The sequence below is a fragment of the Micropterus dolomieu genome, linkage group LG14 (assembly GCF_021292245.1).
Source record: "Micropterus dolomieu isolate WLL.071019.BEF.003 ecotype Adirondacks linkage group LG14, ASM2129224v1, whole genome shotgun sequence".
Lineage (NCBI taxonomy): Eukaryota > Metazoa > Chordata > Actinopteri > Centrarchiformes > Centrarchidae > Micropterus > Micropterus dolomieu.
This window is the reverse complement of record NC_060163.1, coordinates 23,137,636-23,159,606: the sequence shown is the minus strand read 5'-3', so window position 1 is coordinate 23,159,606 and position 21,971 is coordinate 23,137,636. Positions and strand designations below refer to the sequence as shown.

General features: G+C 40.5%; 4 protein-coding genes across 6 annotated transcripts; all 4 read left to right on the top strand.

The window, feature by feature from the left end:
• Positions 1 to 288: 288 nt before the first annotated feature.
• On the top strand, positions 289 to 19,835 carry LOC123983013 (homeobox protein Hox-B3-like). Of its 2 annotated transcripts, XM_046069086.1 has the most exons (4): positions 289 to 632; positions 12,643 to 12,876; positions 16,517 to 16,853; positions 18,021 to 19,835. In XM_046069086.1, exons 3-4 carry the CDS (start codon positions 16,610 to 16,612, stop codon positions 18,611 to 18,613), a joined length of 837 nt encoding a protein of 278 aa, XP_045925042.1. In that variant the 5' UTR covers positions 289 to 632; positions 12,643 to 12,876; positions 16,517 to 16,609; the 3' UTR covers positions 18,614 to 19,835. The 2 variants fall into 2 exon arrangements, with proteins under 2 accessions (XP_045925042.1, XP_045925041.1); XM_046069085.1 differs by lacking the exon at positions 289 to 632 and having other exon boundaries at positions 12,360 to 12,876.
• On the top strand, positions 2,040 to 5,324 carry hoxb6b (homeobox B6b). Of its 2 annotated transcripts, XM_046069087.1 has the most exons (3): positions 2,040 to 3,380; positions 4,380 to 4,412; positions 4,501 to 5,324. In XM_046069087.1, the coding sequence occupies exons 1-3, from the start codon at positions 2,930 to 2,932 to the stop codon at positions 4,758 to 4,760; spliced, it is 744 nt and encodes a 247-aa protein (XP_045925043.1). In that variant the 5' UTR covers positions 2,040 to 2,929; the 3' UTR covers positions 4,761 to 5,324. The 2 variants fall into 2 exon arrangements, with proteins under 2 accessions (XP_045925043.1, XP_045925044.1); XM_046069088.1 differs by lacking the exon at positions 4,380 to 4,412.
• hoxb5b (homeobox B5b) lies at positions 5,841 to 8,062 on the top strand. The gene is made up of 2 exons (XM_046069084.1): positions 5,841 to 6,628; positions 7,104 to 8,062. Exons 1-2 carry the CDS (start codon positions 6,034 to 6,036, stop codon positions 7,349 to 7,351), a joined length of 843 nt encoding a protein of 280 aa, XP_045925040.1. The 5' UTR covers positions 5,841 to 6,033; the 3' UTR covers positions 7,352 to 8,062.
• A 197-nt stretch (positions 19,836 to 20,032) lies between the features above and the next one.
• hoxb1b (homeobox B1b) lies at positions 20,033 to 21,732 on the top strand. Its single transcript, XM_046069083.1, has 2 exons — positions 20,033 to 20,625; positions 20,915 to 21,732. The coding sequence occupies exons 1-2, from the start codon at positions 20,073 to 20,075 to the stop codon at positions 21,223 to 21,225; spliced, it is 864 nt and encodes a 287-aa protein (XP_045925039.1). The 5' UTR covers positions 20,033 to 20,072; the 3' UTR covers positions 21,226 to 21,732.
• The last annotated feature ends 239 nt before the right edge of the window (positions 21,733 to 21,971 follow it).

Sequence of the window (21,971 nt, the reverse complement as noted above, 5' to 3'; positions counted from 1 at the left end):
CAGCACCAAGTGCGTATCCAGCACAATGTCACAAAATGCATTTCTACATCCTTTTTATCTTGCTTTTTATCCTGCACCGAGTGTAAACATTTCAGACCAAGGAGAAAATAAAGATGGCGATGAGAAAGCACGTCTAAAGCACAAAAACGGCTGCTGTTTATTAAAATTTACAACTTTGCCATGGAAGTTTACGACTCGCCAGGCTCGGGGATTGGTTGCTGGCGGTCATGTGGACTGCAGGAATGGGAACTTATTTCCCATGAGGTTATATTGCAGCTGCTGTTTTCCACCGCTCATTCACTTAACCCTAGTAACACAACCTTTTCTTGGCTATTTGCGTACGCGTATTGCATATACATTGTTGTTGTTGTGAGAAACTGGCCGCCGTACGTGCGTAATTTTCCAAAAGTGGGCGATGGAGCCTCCGCGCGACGCCTCTCTGTGTGCGCCATATTAATGTGTTGTAGCTACATGTTCTTGAAAATGAGGAATCATGACACTCACGGAAGGTGGGATTACTTTCATGAAATCACTTGAACAAAGTGGGGAAATTTGGGGAGAAGACTGAGAGGAAGCGAGCGGATCATCTGCGGAGTGGTACCCACACAGGAAATGATGGATTATCAACAAAGGTAAGGGCACCATGTTTCTAATATGCCGGCGATTAACTCGGCACAAGTGCGCTGCTGCAGCACTGTTGTGGCTGAACTGTCATTGTAGGCCTGATGTTTATATTACAGAAAATGGGAAGATCAGTCTTTAAGAAAAGGCAATTATCCAGTCCAAAGCATCTTTTTTGGGGGGTCCTGCGCTGTGTGAGCTATTCACAACCAGTTGCTGATCTCTGTGTTTAACCCGTGAGATGCTGCAGCGCCTTCAAAAGCGCCGACAGACCAGAATATTTGTGCTAAAATTTGAGAAAATAATCCTACTAATGTCCCAGGTTTGAGGCCTTTAGAGACTAACCATGTTTTACAATGAGGAGTTGTTTCGGCTGCAGATGATGATGATGACGATGATGGTGGTCAGACAGGGCCTATGCTTCCCCTGAGGCATATTTTGCTTAAAAAATCTGATAAATCTATCCACCTTTTACTCGTTTGACAGATTTTATTCTATTTCATTATATAGTTTTTGGTTTTATTCTTTAAAAACCTGTGAAAATTCCTTTAGGTTGTGTTTGCGCGGCGCAGTCTCCTCGTCCAGCTGTTTCGCCTCCATTTTCCCCCCAAATCTTTTACAATTTTGGACAAATATTTTCTATGCGGCCTTTTGTGTGATTTAGCAGAAACTACAGAGTCAAAAATCACAGCGTTGGACATTTAGTTGGATTTCTTGCGCCTCTGCAGCGCTTTTCTGTGTCTTGTTTGATGCTGCAGTTTTCTGAGAGCATCATGTGATCATGTGGAAACGTGTTATTGTCGCTCTGTCAGGACAGAATTTCGTCACTGGCTCTGTTTGTTTGCACTTTCCAGATGTACAGCAGCTGTCAGGCTGCAGGGCTGCGGCCTGGTTGAGAGGAGGCACCGTTTACTTACTGGAGCCAATTATCAAACTTTCAATGTTTTTCCAAACCGATATTAACTCAAATAAAATGATTTATATCCGGAGCCACTGGATCTTAAAGAAAACAAAGACGAAAAACAGGATTATTTATTTTTGTATGAGCTAAATCCAATCCTGTGTTTATTTCTCTGCCTAATTAATTAAATAACACTGCAATAAATTTAAGATCCTCATTGTTTGAACAATAAAGTGCCTTATTTCGTTATCTGTTTACTTTTTATTTAATAGGGTAACTTTTCCAAAGGTGGAAGCTGATTTAAAAAGTAGAAATTGTCGTTATGGAATTATAAACATCATAAATATAAATAAATGCACTTAATTTATTTAAGTTGGAGGGTTTTTTTTATTATTTATTATTTTCTAAAAACAACTCTAACAGTGTTTTTTTAATACTATAAATTAAGGACTAACTGAAGTGAACAGTTATTGATATGTTCCTAAATCATGATCCAGGAAAATACTCAGACTTTTTATACATTTATACTCACAAAGTTTTTTAAAATTAGTTTCCACTTGATCACTGTGGGTGAAGATGATGATGATGATGGTCTATGTGGAAGAGCGTATCCTCCGTCCTGCTCTCTGCACGTCCTCGTGGACTTCAGCCACAGAAATCAGGACGAGCTCACACCTTTTAAAGAGTAAAACATCAACATTACGCATTTTTTTTCTGCATCGATTTGGATGAATTGATGTATGTTTATGATTTCTGGCAGCTGCTTTGAGAATATAGTATTTTATTCGTGTGTTTATTAGTTACATTAGAAGCAAGTGAAGGTTAGGGGCTCGAGGTGGAGGTGGGGGGTGTTCGCCAGTGATTTGTGCGTAAATGAAAATAATGCACAAAATGTTTTCATTTGCCGTGTGTGTGTGTGTATGTGCGTGTGTGTGTGTGCGAGGAGGGGGGGTTGTGCACGCGTGGTTGTTTATGGCGGAGAGGAGAAGTCCGGCTGTTTTACTGGACTGTATTTGCATAAAACGAAAAGTTATTACACACACAGTTGTTTGATATGTAGTATGTTGTTTTGTTTAGTGTACATGTATTTCTCTGAGTCGCAGCACCTCTGTGAGTGTGTGCGTGAGCGTGCGTAAAGACCGACAGGCTCGAACGCTTCAATTCGATTCACCGGGGACCCCTGCGCGCAACAAGAGCCCCCCATGGGTCCAATAGTGCAAGCGCAGACGGCGGTGATTGGCCAGCAGTTGATCAGATGGTACACTTCCCCTCTGTACTCAGTGGCACCTCACAACCCCCCCTTTCAGCAAAAACCAAATCTCGGATAAAGTAATGGCAAAACCACTTGGACTATAAAAGACAACAAATCATATTCCTCCGGAGTATATACACCCCGTTGTCCACCCAATGAGTTCCTATTTTGTTAACTCAACTTTTCCCGTGTCTCTACCGGGAGGACAGGACTCTCTCCTGGGTCAGATACCGTTATATTCCTCGGGATACACCGATCCGTTAAGACACTACTCCAACGCGGCCACATATGGAGCAGCTAACATGCAGGACAAGGTTTACCCAGCGTCCTACTACCAGCAGACGGGCGCAGCTGCCGCGGCCATCTACGGCCGGGCTGGCGGCGGAGCGCCCTGCGACTACAACCCGGTCGGGACTTTCTACAAGGACGCGGAGGGCTCGTGCGCTTTCTCTAGCCGCGAGGACCAGCCGCTGTTTGTCACTCAGGAGCATCAGCAGCGCAAAGCCGAGTGCCCGGAGCAGACTGTCAGCATGAGCAGCAGCATTGACGACAAGTCCTCCACTCTGATCTACCCGTGGATGCAGAGGATGAACGCCTGCTCCGCCGGTGAGTACAAAGATGCACGTTTAACTCTAACTGTTGTTGTCACGCTGCCCGGAGGTAAAAGGGTCCTGCTCTGCGTGATGAAGGCAGCATCCCGAGCATCGCACAGTTACCTGTCAGCTGCGTGAAGCTCGATACTCACATTAATATTTAATCAAAGTAACGTTTGAAAACAGAAACATCAAATAATCAGACAGAGCCGAAAGCAGAGTTTGAGATTATTGCGCACGGATCTTCATGCGCCTTCAGGGCTTTGGCTCATCATCATCACATACATACACTATAGCACGCGCACACACGCACGCACGCACATACAGACATGGCCTACATCACCCGAGCTCCAACTTAAAGCTCTTAGTGTCACATGGCATCTTCAGAATGGGCCTTTTTTCCGTTTTAAAGCGACACTAAATATCGCAGAAACACTTTCAGAAGCGATTAAATGTCCAAAATATAAACACTCAAGACGTTATAGCTACATGTTTGTTCATTATTGCGCAGCCTGCACTGAATGTACATCCGTACTGTAGTGTTAGAGAACAATATACTGATGTCATAAGAGAGAAAATACACCATGAGGTCACTTTTACGCACCACGCACTTTACACATTATAGGCTACAACCCATTGTAGCTTACATTAATGACATAATTAAGGAGATTAAAAAATAAAATACTGTTAATATCATTATAAACTATAGATAAGGGATGGCATGGTCATAAAAAAAGAATCTTACTGGAAATATAGTGATTTTATAGAATATATTCTTTTTAAATGAATATAGAGAGCCACTGTGAGACATTTGCGGACCTATAGGAAGAGGCTCCTATAGGAACATTATAGGAGAAAATAAAAAAAACACGGACAATAAAGTACAGTTAATTGCTGTATCATAATGTACTACTTTATAAACAACAAAAGATTGCATTTGAATGTTACAAGACTGTGATTTGGAGTTGAAAAACCCCAAGGATCTGAAATACCACTTTATTGTATTTTTCAGACACACGACTACAGATTTCGAGTGCACTTTCAGGTAGACTGGTCTCCTACACTTTCGAAATTCACTTAAGGCGAATATTTAATTATTAATTGATGAATTCTCTCTCTTTTTTTGGGTCCAGGTCCATTTGGGAACAGTGGCCGCAGGGGCCGACAGACCTACACCCGCTACCAGACTCTGGAGCTGGAGAAGGAGTTCCACTTTAACCGCTACCTGACCAGGAGGCGCCGGATAGAGATCTCCCACGCTCTGTGTCTGACGGAGAGACAGATCAAAATCTGGTTTCAGAACCGCAGGATGAAGTGGAAAAAGGAGAACAAACTCCTCAATCCGTCAAAGACACCCGAGGAGGAGGAGGAACAGGCGGAGAAAAAGAGCTAAAAGGACACTGAAAGAAAGGCATGTGTGCGCTTGTGTGCACACTTCCAAAATAAAATGATGTATTATTTCTTTGTAGATAAAGTGCTGCAAATCACATGTTAGGAACGTGTAGAGTGATTTTATTTCAGCATCTGCACGGTAATAATGTCTGCATTAGGTTAAAATCAGGTCCTCCTCTGTTTGTCCTTGTGCTAGTGTGTTTATTTAGGGGACTATGCAAAATCCGCCAAAATGTAAATAATTTTTAGTGTTTAGTTTTTGACAATGTTGTTACCTCATCATCGTAGGCCTACTGAGTTTTATTCTGATTATCCCCCCCCCCCCCCTCCTTATGACATTAAAACAGGCTTTGTCCTTGTACTGTATACATCTTGTGGTGTGGTTGTTCTATAATAGTCTAGGCTTGTTGTTTACAGCTGTGCCATCAACAGTTACATTTGTACAGAAATGTTACATGTTATTTATTGTTGCTCACCATGTGTTCAATGCACATCTTGATATTGTGTGCAATATTTTGTTTAGGAAATTGTACATAGAAAAATAAAGGCTTTTTGATGTATATTGGACATTTTGTGGCGTCCTTTATCCTCAAGAAATTATATAAATGTATAAATTATTATTATAAGATAAGTATTATTGTTATCACCCTTATTATTAATAGTATTAAGCTACTAATGTTATTATTATTATTATTATTATTATTATTATTATTATTATGGGGTGCTGCACTGCTTCTGGAGTCACAATAAGCCTTTAAATTCATATATAACAAGTCTAAAGATTAAAATTATTTCCATAGTGACACTCTGCACGTTAAACTGCCAAATATCTGGCTGATAAGTCTCCGTTATGTGTTACCTGAGCCTTTTGTGGCCTATATTATCAGCGTGTTACATAAATGATGGATGACTCCGGGGCCTGACAGCGCGTCCCGGCGGGGCGTTATCACCTCTGTCCAGAAGATGGCGCTCTCTGCCTGCACGGCTCTCGGGGCGCAGCGGGGAGGCACCATTGACTGGAGCCTAACGACCATTATTTCGTCATCATTTGTAACCATGGAGCATGAATTACCTCTTGAAGTCATCAGTGAGGATTTACGACTGGTCAACAAAGGCACGTGATTCCCGAACGCTCTCCCATATTTGGCCGCATACCTGGCAAAGTACAGTAGGGCTTCATTGCTTATAATTCATGATTGCATCCATAAATCGTGCAAGCACACAGGATTATAGCGACAAAGATCTACAAATCGAGGCTTTAAAAATCCAAGCAAATGAGCTCTTACTTTGTAAACTCGTTCTCAGGGCGCTATCCAAATGGCTCCGACTATCAGTTACTAAATTATGGGACTAACGGCGCTGTGAACGGTTCCTTCAGAGACCCTGGCACCATGCACTCCGGGTCTTTCGGCTACAACTACAATGGCATGGACCTAACCGTGAACCGCACCAACACCGGCAGCCACTTCGGGGCCGTGAGGGAGGATGCCCGGGGATTCGCGCCGGACGCCCGGTACAGACAGACACCCAACTGCTCGCTCTCATCTCCAGATCCGGTGCCGCCGTCGTGCGCCACGGCCAGCCGGGAGCAGCTGGAACTAAAAAGCCCCTCTCCTCCCTCTGACCGGAGCACGACCTCGAGCGGCAACAATCTTAACAAAAACAACAGCGCTCATTTCACGGAGATAGAGGACGCCACCGTCGCCTCCGAGACCGAGGAAGGCGCACACAGCAGCGGCGGCTCCAGCACGGCACCTCGGGCGCAGCAGCAGCACCAGGACCCCAGCGCCACCTCCTCCACTCCCACATCTAATGATTGCCAATCGCCTCAAATATTCCCCTGGATGCGGAAACTGCACATAAGCCATGGTATATTTACACATCTAATAATATTTACTTTTGAAGGATGTCACGCTGACGGTGTGTCATAAATCTGTCAAGTGTTGCATGAGTGAGCAGGTTGGTGTGGATGATTTAGGAAAGGCAGTATTTGTAAAGTCTTTATGGGATTGTTTGCTTTCGGTGGGGTTGAGGTTAACTGCCGCTGGAGCCGGAGAGAAGGACGAGTTGTGAAATGTGGATTTGGGCATTTAAATGTGCGCTAAATGTGTGCAGGCTGGCTGTCGGCGAGAGCGTGAGATAAGGAAGGCAATAATGAACCGTGGAGTGCTGTTATGTGTCGTGTTGGTTGCATGCTTCCCTCCCTCCATCAGCTCATTTCATGTTGTGACCCCACATCCTCATGGTGAAGCCAAATAAAAACTCTTAGCAGCCAAACCTCACCTCTGTTGTTGTTGTTGTTCAGTGCAGTTGCTAATTTTGTGGATTTTCTGTAAAATTGTAGATATGACTGGACCTGATGGGAAAAGGGCCCGAACTGCGTACACCCGCTACCAGACGCTAGAGCTGGAGAAAGAGTTTCACTTCAATAGGTACCTAACCAGACGGCGGAGGATAGAGATAGCCCACGCCCTGTGTCTTTCGGAAAGACAGATCAAAATCTGGTTTCAGAACCGCAGGATGAAGTGGAAGAAGGACAATAAACTGAAAAGTATGAGTCTTGTAACAGGAGGCAGCGCCTTCCACAACTGAATAACTTTTGGGGAGAGTAAAAATAATAATAATAATGATAATAAAAAAGACAGAAAAAAGGAAGAAATCAATGAGTACTGTAAAGCTATTGAAAGCGCAGCACCTTTCAGCATGCTATTGTGATAGAAAAAGAAGTATTCTGTGGTCTTAAAAATGCAATTTTTAGTTTACTGTTGTTGTCCTATGATAGCTTAGATGTCCTATTTGGGAAAAAAACAAGATGTAAATATTATTTGGGGGTATTAATTGTCCATGCTTCTTGCTCTCTCTTGACGGTGTTTCAACTTGAGCTCTTTATTGTGACGGTCTAACAGGAGTAAATTCATTGTACAGTTACACACACACACACACAAAAAAGTTTCCAAACCATATGCTGCTCTTCATTGAATGTAAACCTAATGTATTCCGGGGCCATTCAAAGCGCTTTAGTGTCCGTTTTACTGCTATTTTTGATGGTTACCTTATTGCCAGATCCGTAAAGTTTCATAAACAAGCCACTGTGTAGCTCTAGGATATTTTGTGCATTTATAATTATTATTGTTTAGAACTAATTATGAGCAATGCAAATGTATTCAACCTGTCAATGTGATAAATTTTTAGTGCAAAGGGTTATTCTGTGGATAGGCAGTGATGTAAGCTTTTTTCGCCAATAAGCTTTTTGTATTTGTAAGTGAACTCATAGCGCTTGGAAATAAAGTTTCTCTAAATTGCTTTGAACGTGTCTCGACTGTATTATCAATTAGAATAAACACAATTAAAAGTCAAGTCATATTTAGGTTTTTTTTCACAGCAAAGCGTGACAATTTCTGGTTTGACCCAAAGTAAACTCGCTAATGATTAACCTGTAAGAATGATAAAACTGTCACATGAACAACAACATTTTAGACTCCATTTTTTGGGGGGCTCCATTTAGCGGAGACACAAGTGACAGAGAAAACAGAAATATCTAACTTGTTTTTTTAAAACTTACCTCCTCTGACCTCTCTGCAGCGAGATGCGTGTTTGCCAAGTGGGAAATATTTTGGTGATAAAATCCCCAAAACAAAAAAGAGTGGCTTTGGCTTACAGGTATAAAGGCAAGGCTGAAGTTGGTAAAAATCCCTCCTTGCCAAAGATTGTATAGGCCTATATTACTTACAGACTGTGAAAAGTCACGTGAGGTCCATAAAGTTGGTTTTATGGTTTTGGGGAGTAGACAATGTACTATATAATTCACAACCTTGAATGAAAGTGACGGCTTAACTGCATGGATGGGACTGGAAAGGCTGGACTGGGGAAGGAAGCGGTATCCAGTCATATTTAGTGAGTTTAAGATGCTGGAAAACTTGGAAAAACTGGTTCCATAAAAAATATATTGTGGCTGCTTAAATTCAATTTTCAAATGTCAGATTAAATGTTGAGATTTTTATTCAGGGCTCTTGCACATTTTAGTTTAAACAAAATGCTCTTTACACTCTTACAGTTTGAGATTTCTTCCACATTTGTACCCGCAGAGGAAGACTTATTGTTTGGCACTTTTAATGTTTTGTCAAAATTAAAATGTCCAAACTTTTACTGTTTGGAAAATGTCTTTCTATAGGCTTCTGTTTCTTCTGCAATGGTAAATATTCATGAGAGTTTCTCTTATTAAGAGAAACAAACACAAAGTGCTTTATTTACAAACACAGGATGTTTAGCGGGGGGGGGGGGGGGGGGGGGGGAATAATCTCATTATTCGACTTTAAAACTAATTCGAGGCTTTATGCTGACATGAAACGAACTTGAGCGAGTTCCCGAAGTGATTTATTCCGATCCGTCAAGTCACCGAGCGGCCAAAGGTGAAGTCTCGGACAACCTCGAGCTGGACACAGGCTTCACTGACTTCACATAAAGACATTTCTGGCTATATGTGGGCTGTGGGCATTGTCTGTCGGGCACTAATAAAAGCACGATGATATTATATTCAGGAAACTAGGATGTATGAGACTTAGGCGATATTTTCAAAGTCTTTCCAAACTCATTTCAGGTAAAAAAAAAAAAAAAAAAAAGTTAAAATCAGTGGTGGGCTATATGGGTCCCAGACATTTTCCACATATTCATAACTATTAAGTGGCAATTTAACCAGCGTAATGAGTATTGCATATTGATAGGGGTAATCTGTACCCGGATCTCATGCATAATTCATCGCGGCGGGGATCATCTCTGGGTCAGTAGACGATGTAGACTGCAGCCGCAGATGCGTCAGGAGGAAGCGCACTGCTGCCAGACTTTGCACTGTCATGATCGAGACTCAAATCTGCAAACAAATCTGGTGTTTTGCACCCTAGATAATTAAATATTTTTATTTCTAATGCAGTTTAAATTCTAGGTGGTGTGGTTTTGATTTAAAAAAAACAATCACTGCAGACATGCTGCCTAAATTTAACATCATTAAGTTTATTTTTGTCTACTCTGCTTTGCATTAAGATTCGTTTGATGGTTTTAACATGTGTTTAGAAAGTGCTGCAAGTTATATAGTAAATAATATGGTTTTAAGTACCATAAACAGTATTTTTAACCGCGTATGGGTCGTATTTTGTAGAATAAAATATATTTAAACACTATTTCCTAACACAGCTTCAATTCATCGCAATTAATTAGGTAATCAATTGCCAAAATAGGTTTTTAAAGCAAACGTAAATAAGAAAACTGTCTTTATTTCACAATTAAACAAGTAAAATAAGCCAAACTTCATAACAATGATGATTTTAATTTAATCCGCCACTTCTCACATATAATTAAACACATTTAACAATTAACCAAAAGGATGACATACGTGAAACAGATGTCACCTTGGACGGATTTTTAGACCAGTTTTTGGTGCCATGGATGCTCAACATCTGGCACGCTGTGTTTGTCTGTGTTGAGGTGATGTGTTGCAGCGTCCTGCCAGCAGAGGGCGCCTCAGACCGACCCCGCTGATGATGGATGGGTTTTACTTTTCCCCTGATCAGGCCCTTCTCATCAGGGGCATGTAGGTTACAGAGCAGAACATAGAAACACCAGTATCCCTCCTCGCGTGTTTATTAGTTACCTCTTTAGGTTTGTCCAGGCTGAGTGGAAAGAATAAACCTTTAATCCCAGAGACTTTGAACTGAGAGTGAAACTCTCTTTGGAGGTTGTGCTTTTAAACATGGGGCCTGATTGTAGCCTGAGCTTCTATTAATTTTTACTTTATTACTGCGGAAAGCAGCTGAGTATATTTGCTCAAGTACTGCACTTAAGTACAATTTTTAGCTACTTGTACTTTACTTGAGTATTTTCATTTTATGCCACTTTAAACTCCACTACATTTCAGAGGCAAATATTGTACTTTTGACTCCACTTCATTTATCTGACAGCTATAATATATCAAATAATCTTAGTAATTAAGATTTTACTTATGAAGATAGACCTTTTCAGCTAAGACACCGTTAAAAATTAAGGCTCCCAATCTTTTTGGCCTATGACCCGTTGCAAAGATGTCTGTGAGTTATTCCACCAAAGAGATTTTTTCCTTCCAATCTCTTAAATTGGTTCATTTAAATGACCAATATTTTACAAAAAATGCAAAGTGAAGATTAGAGAAAACAACCCCTTAGATTTATATGGTGACCCTTTGGAGGGAACCGACCCCTAGGTTGGGAAACACTGCACTAAACACCCAAACTGTACAAAATACTATGTGTATCAATGTGTAAGTATATTACTGTACATACTAATGCATCAGTATTAACAATCTCATACGTCATTTATAATAATACATCACTCACAGGGGCTGTTTTCTGCAGAATGAGTACTTTTACTTTTAGTATTTTGTTGCTTACACTTCTTTACTTCAACTTGTAATGAGGTATTTTGACATTGTGTTATTGGTACTTTTACTTAAGAACAGGACCTGAGAACTTCTTCCACCACTGGGAGCCTGAAATATGATGAAACTAAAAGACCAGATACACGTACTTTCTGTGTTGTACAACGTATCTGCAGCCTTTGACAGTGACACAAATTGTCACATTGTTCCTTAAATTGTTTATGTTCATTTTCTTTTATCAAACTCATCATGATATCAAGTAAAATAGCAGTAAAATATCTGTCTTAACCAATGTAGGTATATTTTTGGTACTGTACTTTCAACAAATGACTTTATTATTGCTTAATAAATCATCAACTAATGCTTTATAGATAATGTTAATAACAACTTCTGGGTTAGCAGGTTGTAGAAACTACTTTTGAATGACTGATCTGAGGAGTTATTATTAGAAAAACATAAAATCCATTTATTATTAACACTTATCACTTCAGAGCCTTTATTAAAGGCTTATTAACATTTATGACTTATTCACATTTATAACTGCAGACTTAGTGATTATTCCCCTTTATTAATAACTTATTATCATTTATAACTGCTCACTAGATTAAACCCCTTAATTAATGACTTATTGACTTATAACTTCAGACATAATGTATTAAAACCCTTTAATAATGACTTATTAACATCTACAATTGCACACTTGACGTATTTTAATAAGGACTTATTGACATTTAAACCTGCAGACTTCATGGTTTATTAGAAAATGAGGCATTTTAAATGGATTACGAACATTTATAACTGCATTATTACCAAATAGAAAGGGATAAACACCAGCATGTTGGCTTTTTCACAACCTGCCAACCCAGAATTTGTTCTGATCTATGCTTATAATGAAACTAAATGATTTACTAACCATTAATAAAGCTGTTAATAGTAAATTATAAACACTTTGGGCAGAAAGAGGTAACTTTTAAAGACAAGATCACATCTAAAAAGTGAAAACTCTGCTTTCCTAAATCTGAGAGCATTGTTTTTTAATATTTGGACATTGTAAATAATTAAGGAGGCTGCAGCTTCTGTCTGCATGTTTGCAGAGGCAGACGACCTGTCATCTATATATACCCTGTAGATCCGAATTTGTGTAGATTTTGCAGCAGCCACAAGTTCGCATCTTGGGGAGTATATAGGCGATGACGCTTCACCTCGAAGGGAAGAAATTTTAAAAAACAAGAAAATACTAATTGCTTTCTGTATGTTCATCTGTGCAACAAAGCTTTGGTAACTTAATAATTCATAACACAATTTTAAGGCACATAATAAGGACCCTGCTGCGTATTTGATGTTTTCTCTGCCTGGTAATATGTGTTGAAAATGTTTTTTTGTGTATGACAGGGGTTCTGTGGGTGAGTGCTCACACACAGAGCTGCAGGCCTGCAGAGTAAATATCTTTCAGTGTTTTTTCCATTTTCTCTTCTTTTAGCTGCACATTGTTGGAGAATATGACATCTGTGAAAGTTGCAGGACAGGCCCTCAATGTGGGGCATTGTTCGGCACATCATTTATCTTCCTTTCACTGCACTGCCTGTAGTCGAGGAGGAGTTTTAGTTTGCAGGGAAATGCGAGCTAGACCTCCTCAACAAACAGCTCCAACAGACGACCGACGGACTGGACTGAGAATCTGTGCTGATGAAAAGATGAGATCCAAAAGGAAAAGGTGAGTTTACCAAACATGGATTTTTACTGTGTTGATAACAGAAGTGCAGAAGTGAAGTCAGTGTGGTTTTACATTTGACTTGAGGGAATAATGTAGCTTTTATAAGCATAAAAACAGCTTATAACACTATATTGTGTTTGTAAGCAAAAGTAAGGATACTTTTAAGTGTCAGCAATTATATCTTCTGATGCTAATGTATATTATTACTGTTTATACACCAGCTTACACTTACCACTTATAGTTGTCAATAAACACATATCTGCTGTTATAAATACAATTATTAAGTGTTTTTACGCTGCTTGTAAATGTTAAATAAAGTCATTAGTGTTACAGGCCTAATCTGCTGGTTTAAAGCTCCTGTTTAAATGTTTTATGTGATGTGAACTTTCATCTTGATTCAGATGCTCTTTTTTTTATTCTCACTGTATTTTAATTATATTTATTTATGTATTTGTTAGTTTATTTATTTGCTTTGTTGCTTATGTTGTCTGTGGGAAATGAAGTTGCTGCTGCTGCCTTTGAATTAATTCTGAGCCATAAATCTCCTCCTTGCGGACACGTGGTTCCTGCAGCTAATTGACAAGAGAGGTTGCAGTGCGCTGCATTTGTCAGCAGGCCTGCAGACTGAATGGAGGTGGTGGTGCTGGTGTTGGTGGGTGTGTGGGGGTGAGAAAGAGGTGTGTGTGTGTGTGTGTGTCCATCACAAATCAGACAGGCAGCATGAAGAGTGTGGAGCTCGCCGTGGTGATGAAGATGGGATGTAAAGTGCAGCTCAGGGATGTCACATCTGAATGATAACTGTGTGTCACCCACTACAGGCCACAGGGATCAAACATTAATTTATATTTATACTGTATGTCTTCATTCAGTACACTGTCGTATCATGTCAGTCCATCTGCATTTTGCCCCTCAAGTCTCCTCCTCCTCTTTCACCTTGCTGGCTCATATATCTTAGACTTGGTCTTTTTGATGACAGCCCACTTATTGCTGATTTTCTTTGTGTTTATATGGCACTTTTTACAGCAACATGTGGGCTATGAGAGAGATTTATGGCGGCTACACAAAACTACCGCCTCCATAAAGTTGTGCCAGATTTCCAGAGCTTTAAGCCACATTTCAGTGCCTTCATCAGCGAGTTAGCTCAGTTGTCATTGTTATTTTCTCCATGATAACAGTGGAGACAATAAGCTAATAAAACCAAAGGGACGTGGCTGCAAGCTCCTGACAGTTTCCAATAAGACCTTATGCTAAATTTTTGTCAAACTGCTATTTCCCTATAGGTTAATAGTGAATCTTCAAGCTCAATGTTGCAGCATGCTTGCAGGGTTGCTACATTGTACTGCATTAGCTTCAGCCAAGGCATGTGTATGTGTAACTAATGAAGTGGCAACTGAGTGCAGATGCAAAATGGCTTTGGTATTTTATGTAAAGCTTTTGAATAGATTCTTTAAAATTTAACTAAATAAGCTTTTCTTATTTAGATGCTTATCTATAACTTTTATATCTGGAGATAAGGTAAACCACTTAGACATGCTCCCTCAATTTTCAAATCTTCTTTGGGCAACATGCATGGCTCAGAGATCAAAGGTGCATATTTGCATTAATTAACTCTACTTAGTTAAATATTACCTTTCAGAGCCAATCAAAGCGATCGAGCAAAACGTGAAGATGAGAGATCAAAGCACCGCCAATCGATCCCCCTGCAGCAGTCTGATGGTCACCCATGTAAACCAGACCAGCTCCTGTCCAGGCCTCATTACAGCATAAACTCCTGCTGCTGTCTGCCTTCCCCCTATTTATTATTTGTATCACTTATTTAAATCAGAAAAATCTCATTGCGTAAACAAGAGGTAATGCTCTTTGTATGTGAGTGTGTAAACACACCCAGGCTTATACTGATAGCTTTCTTTGCCCTGAGTAATTTATGGCATCTCTGGCATCGGTCCTAAAGGGGATGTTTGAATTTATTATTACAGCGCTGGACAAGTTCCCAGGACTGTTTAAACTAAACAGAGATGCAGCTGCTTGTCTGTTCATATAAGTGTGATGTCAGGGCTGAAAATGCAACTTGAACGCGTCAGAATAAAATTAAAAACTAGCAGCTTTCTGGCTCATTTTGGTGGCGGAAAGGCGTTTTTCTTAACAGACCATTTTCCTTATCTAAATCCACTTAAAATGAGGTTGACTGCCAAAATATTTCAGCTTTGTCTGGCCTTTCTTAAGCCACCTTAATGCTTTTTTGGGGGGATTTTCATGCTGCTCTAATTGCCATAAAGATGTAGAGGTAGTCAATTCGCCATAAAGGAAAGCGTAAAAAAGCAATGTCTTATCTTTATCACAGAGGCTATTACCATATATGAAACTGAGCTTGCATGATCAGCAGAAACGGTGTCTTTTTTTCCCCCCCCACACACACCCACACACGCTGACATTGTGTGCAGAAATGCTCTGCAGGGCGGTCTGAGCTGCAGAAACACTGTCCACTCTGCTTCACCCCACTGGCATGGAAAGCCACTATCACCGCCACATCTTATTGCTAGAGCCGCTTTCTCTGCAGGGATTATTCTAATCTGGGAGGTTTAAAAAAAAGGTGAGAGGAAACCTGTGTATTTGTTTTCCGGGAGGATTGTTTGAGTTCGGGATGAATGTAGGTTGTGAAGGTAAGGCAGCCGGGGTGTTGTGCCGCGGACTGGGTTATGTGTCTTTATGATTTACGAGCCTGACTCCAGCCGCGGTTCAACCAGAGTTCATGAAGCCGCATGCCTCCAGACTTATTCTCTCTCACTGCTTCTCTCTTCGTCCTTAAAACTGCTGCTTAATAATTCTGTTCTGTTTCGGAGGAATTAAATTTGATTAAAATGTATTGAATGGAAAGATGGTTTTCTTTTTATCGCGTTTTCTTTCGGTGCAGACTGTAAAAAAACCCCGCTGCGGCGCACAGTGGACTTCTGTTTTATTTTGTGTTTGATGGATGGGTATTTTAGTAGATTGTGATATAACATTACATTTTTCTCCTTGAAAATGTTACAAACTGAACTATCCATTAACTGAATAAAGGCTGTTATTTATAAAGCCGCACAGGCCTGGTGTAATTTGAAGAAACACACAATTGAAAATTACTTATATTTATATTAAATATATTTTCTTTTTTATGGCCTTAATTATGTTTGGATGTGTGTGTGTGTGTGTGTGTGTGTGTGTGTGTGTGTAGACTAATTATTGTTTGCCATTTGTTCTTGGTACCACAATTATTACTGTTTCATTTGTTATCTTAGGCTATTGCCTGTCCTTTTAAAATCCTAAGAAACAACCTTGTTTCATACCTGAAATTATTATATATCCTTTGTTTTAGCTGTTTTACAACACAATGAAAAATAAGCCTGGCTCTAGGCCTGTGAGGTCTAGACTAACTCTTAGAGGTAAACAATAGGGAAATAATTTAATTTCTGCCCAGATTCTACAAGATTATCCTCAAATTTGTGTTTTTCAGATGTTTTTTTCTACCCAACTCTTAATTTCCCATTGCCTCTCTGGCCAGGAGAGGCTTGCTATTCATGTCAGCATACTATTGAGTTGATAAGATGGATCATGTAGTCTCCTCCCTGATTCTGTCTACGTCTTTTTCTCTGGATCCTCTCAGGCCAGAAGCCCAGGGCTTTCTGGAAACCTGCCATGTGACATTTGGCTGCCAGCGCTCCATCAGAAGGTCAAAGGGGACCCCGGTGCACATTTAATGGAAATGCAGAAAACCAGTGCGACACAAAACACCCAGCACCATGACTTCTTCAGCGAGTCTTTGGAGGATGTTAGTGGGTTTGCGTACACTCATCAAGCAGCCTCACAAGTGGAGACGTTTGAGCGCACGTTTCCCCTGAGGTCAAAACAGCAAAACCCCAAGTTCCCTATGAGCAAAAAGATTTTCCCCTGGATGAAAGAGTGCAGACACTCAGATCAGAAACAAGGCAGAAGAATCGCAGGTCTGTATGACATAAGGAAGAGGCCTTTTAATAAACTAGCTCTTGCAGTTCATTGATGAAATGAGCTTTATATGTTCTCCTTTTCAGGTTCAAAAGCTATTAATCAAGCTACAGTCAGAAGAACAAACACACATTGGCGCAGTGTTTAAGGCTCACATCATTTTTAGGATGTGATTTAAAGCAACAAACACTAACATTTATTTGTAAAGCCCTTTTAAAAAAAATAATTCCAATGAAAAAACAACAATTAAAATAACAGAAATCATTTGGACAGAAGACTAATTAACTCAGAAATCCGAGTTCATAAGGTGTTTAGTATAGAAACCATCGATGTAATGCTTCCCTTCATTTACCTTTAGAAGACCTGATCCCTTTCAGTCAAGGGGTTTTATATAACCCAAAACTAAGGTTGTCTCAGAAGCCTTTACAGTTTGTACAGATATTAACATGCAACCTTAAATCTTGATTCAAGGAACAATTCAGAATATCTGTCACTTATTGGATTAATTTAACAGTGCACACCACTTTTGGAAAAACAAAACAAAAGCACAGTATGCCAGCTAATCCTACAGACTACTGGTCACCATTTTCGAGTCTCCATATCCAAACTGTCAGCATATAATCTTTGTGTACCACCCATAACTCACTTGTAAACAACCTTGTGCCTGTGGTCTTATGATGGCTTTGTTGTTTTATTTCCCTTTTTCTCTCTCTCACCTAGTTGTTATTGATTTGTATGCCTATATTGTCTTAATATTAAGTGTTTATTACACATGTATTTATACAGGTTAGGGTGGCTGAGCATGCATGCTGTTAACAGTTTAGTATATGAACAAAATAACATGAACATATTTAATTAATAAAACAGAAAACTGACAGTAGGCTAAACAATGTAAAGACTGAGATTGTTGTTGTTTTGTTTTACCTGTCTATTATATTTCACTGGTTGTAGTTGTTTTAATGTAGCCAATGGTTTTGATGTTGTTATTCTTGGGTGAAACAACACTGTGTGGTTTGGCAACAACTTAACAATAACAGCATCAGGCAGGCAGAGAAAACTATTGAGAATGTTTCTGAAACCATAATAAAAAGAAGGGAGAAATGGAGACACCTCCCACTACAAGCCGGTCAATCTTGTTTTTTTTTTCTGTGTGTTTGTCTCCACAGACTGCACCGTCAACGAGAAGTGCCCAAGCGCGACACCGGCCTCCAAGAGGACGCGCACCGCGTACACGAGTGCGCAACTGGTAGAGCTGGAGAAGGAGTTCCACTTCAGCCGCTACCTGTGCAGGCCGCGGCGGGTGGAGATGGCCAACCTGCTCAACCTCCAGGAGAGGCAGATCAAGATTTGGTTCCAGAACCGGAGGATGAAGCAGAAGAAGGATGAGAGATTGCAGGGCCTCACCACCACCACCACCACCACCACCACTACCACCACTACCACCTCCTCCTCACCTCTTTCCTCACCCTCCGCACCGGGCAGCCCCACTCTGTCGAGCCTGGGTTATGTCCATCTGGGCGGGGATTACCAGCCGGCCTCCCCTCCGCTCAAGTCCCAACAACACCAGCCGGCGTACACGGCAGAATACTCCAAATATCCAGCTCCAGGCTTCACGCACGGCCCGCAATTTAATACGCAGTACAACACGCACAGCACCTCACACACAACAGACCCTAATGTGGATCTTAACTTGTCATATTTCCCACAGAGCTGCACTCAGGACAGAATCATGCAAGCCCCGAAACTGAGTCATCTGTAGACACTCAGTTCCTCTAGCCTCCAGAAAAACTTTCCTTTTAATTTATAGAGGAAGACTCCACTGATCTGTCTTGATGCATGCTATTTATTTTTATTTATTTTCACAAATTAATCTAAATATTAGTCTCAAGTCTTATTTATTTTTATTTATTCATCTTGTGCATTTTATATTGTTGTGTTAAAGTTTACAGGCGGGCCTCTTCTAATCATTTTTAGAGAAATTAGGAAAGGCTGTAATCCAGCCCTGTGTTGTTTAAATTATAATGTTCACTGCTGTTGTTTCAGCTGCACAAATAAACGCAATTTGTTGAGATTTCCCCACCAGACTCTCCAGAGTAAACACTTCTCCTAGAGCCAGTATATAAAAACGAAATGACGACTGTAATGCAGCCAAAACGTTGGAAAATTTCCTCTTTTTTTTGTTAAAGCTTAATTAGCACTTGAGGTCTACATCACATTAACTCTTACTTAATTACAGGGTCCTTATACGGATGAGTGTGGACGTGATAGGTTTTTGGATGATATTACATTATAGTCGTGGTGTCGTTAACTCTCAAGCATGAAAAAAAAATGAAGTCATGAAAAAAAAAGGCTATATGGTTCTTAAATGCTTCTTTGTTCTTTTATGGGTAAAGTGGGCCACACAAGCTGTCAATCTTTAAAAAGAGCGCATGATGGATCACTGAATCCACTGCGTTGCTTTTCAGTCAGTCTGTCTGCAGGATTCATGTTGTGGAAAGGCCGGAGAAATGTTTTGGTAACAAGCCAATGCACCTTTTGACCGGACTTATACTAAATTTATAGCAAGTTGTCGCCAGTGATTTCTAAAACGTGAACACTGAAAATGAAGCTTAAATTACTGCACAACAGAAAATATCACAGCTACACAGCTTATAGGCCATAAATCAAAAAAGGTTAACAATCAATATGTAGGATTAATACTTGGACTTTATTATTTTATATTATGTTTGCCTAGGTTTGCAAAATTAATAATTTAGCAGTCTATGTAACTTTTGACATATTCAAGCCAATGATGTGCGCCTTATTTTGTATTGTATGGAGATCATCATTATTATACCATGCATTACACTTACACACATATATTGTCATTATTTGAAATTATTGTCATTAATTTGTCATTTTGAGCTCATCTAACACTGTGGCCTGAAAATGTGCCCTGATGTTTGTGTTCTTATCAGATGGATGAGCGAGTTTGATTGAAGTATTTGTCATGTAAATGCGAGCCGTTTGATGGACGAGCCTGCAGACCTGACAGAGTGCTGTAGGTCCTTTGCCATTGGCGTTTAGCGGGTCACATGGTGTGTCAGGAAGGTGATATGAGGGTGGAGGGCAGTTTTACAGCTTTGACATACAACCTAGAAGGTTAGGGCAAAGGAGAGCACCGATTAATGACTACTCAGTCTTGATAGTTGTGCACAAACAATAGGCCCAGGTCCAGGATGAACTCCTACTTAGACTACCCCGTGTGCAACCGGGGAGCAAACATTTTCAGTGCCAAGGCCGGATACCACAATTTGAACCATGGATACATGTCGTCCAACTCGTGCGCAACAAGTGATAGTTACGCACCGGACGGGCGATTAGTGACTGCAACTTCTGCGCCACACCAGACGCCGAGCCTCCCTCTGCACCACCAGTCCCACGTCAACATGGATCTGCAGTTTACAACACCGGGGAACTCTATGTATGGGTCACCTCTGGAGTACGGACACCACCAGTACGGCCTCGCACCCGAGCAGGACCGGAGCTTCATTCAAGTTTCACCTCTTGGAACAAACATGGCTCCCTACACCGGGGACAGTTGTGGGCCTGGAGTTGCAGCGGGCAGCCAGTACCTACATTTTGGCAACGGGGATCAGAGGCTGCAAGAATATTCAGAGAGTGCTTACACAAGGTTACCGGCCCAAAGCAAGGAAAAGGATTTGGATAATGTGGAGGAAACTTCTAAAACATTCGACTGGATGAAAGTGAAAAGAAATCCCCCTAAAACAGGTTTGTTCATCCTTCCACAGACTCGAGAATTAGGCATAAATGCTATTTAGAGAACACATGAGACCACTAAAGGTAATATCGACTCACAGTGCGTAAACGGTGCGTAAAAACACAGTTTAGTTAATTAATGAAGCCTAAGTGTTTTATATTGTTCTGAACAATTTTTTTGGAGACTAATGTATTGTACAATTTCTATTCATTCTCACATTATTCACTGATATCTTAACGCCATGCTTCAGCTCCATGACTTTCATGTTTTCATCATCCATTCATCCATTTCAATCCACAGCTGTCCTGTCGGAGTTCGGGGTTCCCGGCCAGCACAACGTGATTCGCACCAACTTCACCACCAAGCAGCTAACCGAGCTGGAGAAAGAGTTCCACTTCAACAAATACTTGACGAGGGCACGGAGGGTGGAGGTCGCTGCCAGTCTGGAGCTCAACGAGACGCAGGTGAAAATCTGGTTTCAGAACCGCAGGATGAAGCAGAAGAAACGCGAGAAACTGGGCTGCGTTTTGGTCAACACTCCGGCTCCAGTGGAGAAACTCTCAGGCCCTGACACCTCTCCAAAGTCAAAGGGGAAAGACTGTGAACCATGATGTGACTGTGAAAATATTACTGTGTGGGCCTGAGCAGTTTTCCACTTCTTTGCTTAGTCGCACCATTCCATAAAAACTGTGAAAAATGCACGTGGACCATGTGAGGTAAACAGGGTATGTCTGTGTATGTGCTTATGGTGCATTGATGTCTGAATTGGATTCTGAGAAACTTTTTAAGATGTCCCTTTATCCGTTCTTGTATTTGCAACCTTCCTTTCATAAGCCCATGCTATGTTTTGTGTTGGGGCACTGAAGTACTCAGTGTCATTATTTGCACTATTTATTTACAGGGTATTTTTCAAACAACTGCTGAGATAATTTAGCTTAATAAAGTTTGTAAAACTAAAAAAAGAAATGTTTGTATTTGCTGTTATTGTAAAAAGAAAATGTTTAGGCTATCCAATCAAACCTTTACTTTAGATAAAGAGAACTTTCTCGCTTTGACAAAGTCTTTTCCTCCTATTTTTTAAAAATATATGTATATAATAAAATTGTTCCAAATATGAATGTTTTTGAATCACATCACAAAATCTTTTTCTATATTCACTTCCATTAATAGTCTCACCAAAGTCCTCTTGCATAATGTGACAAGAGGAATCTTTTACAACACATGGGGTGGATCCCAGTGACCTTTTCACCCTGAAATACCTCCAGGGGCTCTAAACATGACAACAAACTCCAGGGAGCCAGGTCTCACCCTTGATTTGTTACCCAAATTCTACTTGGATACAGCTGAAACAGGTTGC

Coding starts and splice junctions, on each gene's coding strand:
- hoxb6b (XM_046069087.1), top strand. CDS start 2,930: ATGAGTTCCTATTTTGTTAACTCAACTTTTCCCGTGTCTCTACCGGGA. Junction 3,381..4,379: donor GATGAACGCCTGCTCCGCCG/GTGAGTACAAAG, acceptor TGTATTTTTCAG/ACACACGACTACAGATTTCG. Junction 4,413..4,500: donor GATTTCGAGTGCACTTTCAG/GTAGACTGGTCT, acceptor TTTTGGGTCCAG/GTCCATTTGGGAACAGTGGC.
- hoxb5b (XM_046069084.1), top strand. CDS start 6,034: ATGAGCTCTTACTTTGTAAACTCGTTCTCAGGGCGCTATCCAAATGGC. Junction 6,629..7,103: donor GAAACTGCACATAAGCCATG/GTATATTTACAC, acceptor GTAAAATTGTAG/ATATGACTGGACCTGATGGG.
- LOC123983013 (XM_046069086.1), top strand. CDS start 16,610: ATGGAAATGCAGAAAACCAGTGCGACACAAAACACCCAGCACCATGAC. Junction 16,854..18,020: donor ACAAGGCAGAAGAATCGCAG/GTCTGTATGACA, acceptor TTGTCTCCACAG/ACTGCACCGTCAACGAGAAG.
- hoxb1b (XM_046069083.1), top strand. CDS start 20,073: ATGAACTCCTACTTAGACTACCCCGTGTGCAACCGGGGAGCAAACATT. Junction 20,626..20,914: donor AAGAAATCCCCCTAAAACAG/GTTTGTTCATCC, acceptor TTCAATCCACAG/CTGTCCTGTCGGAGTTCGGG.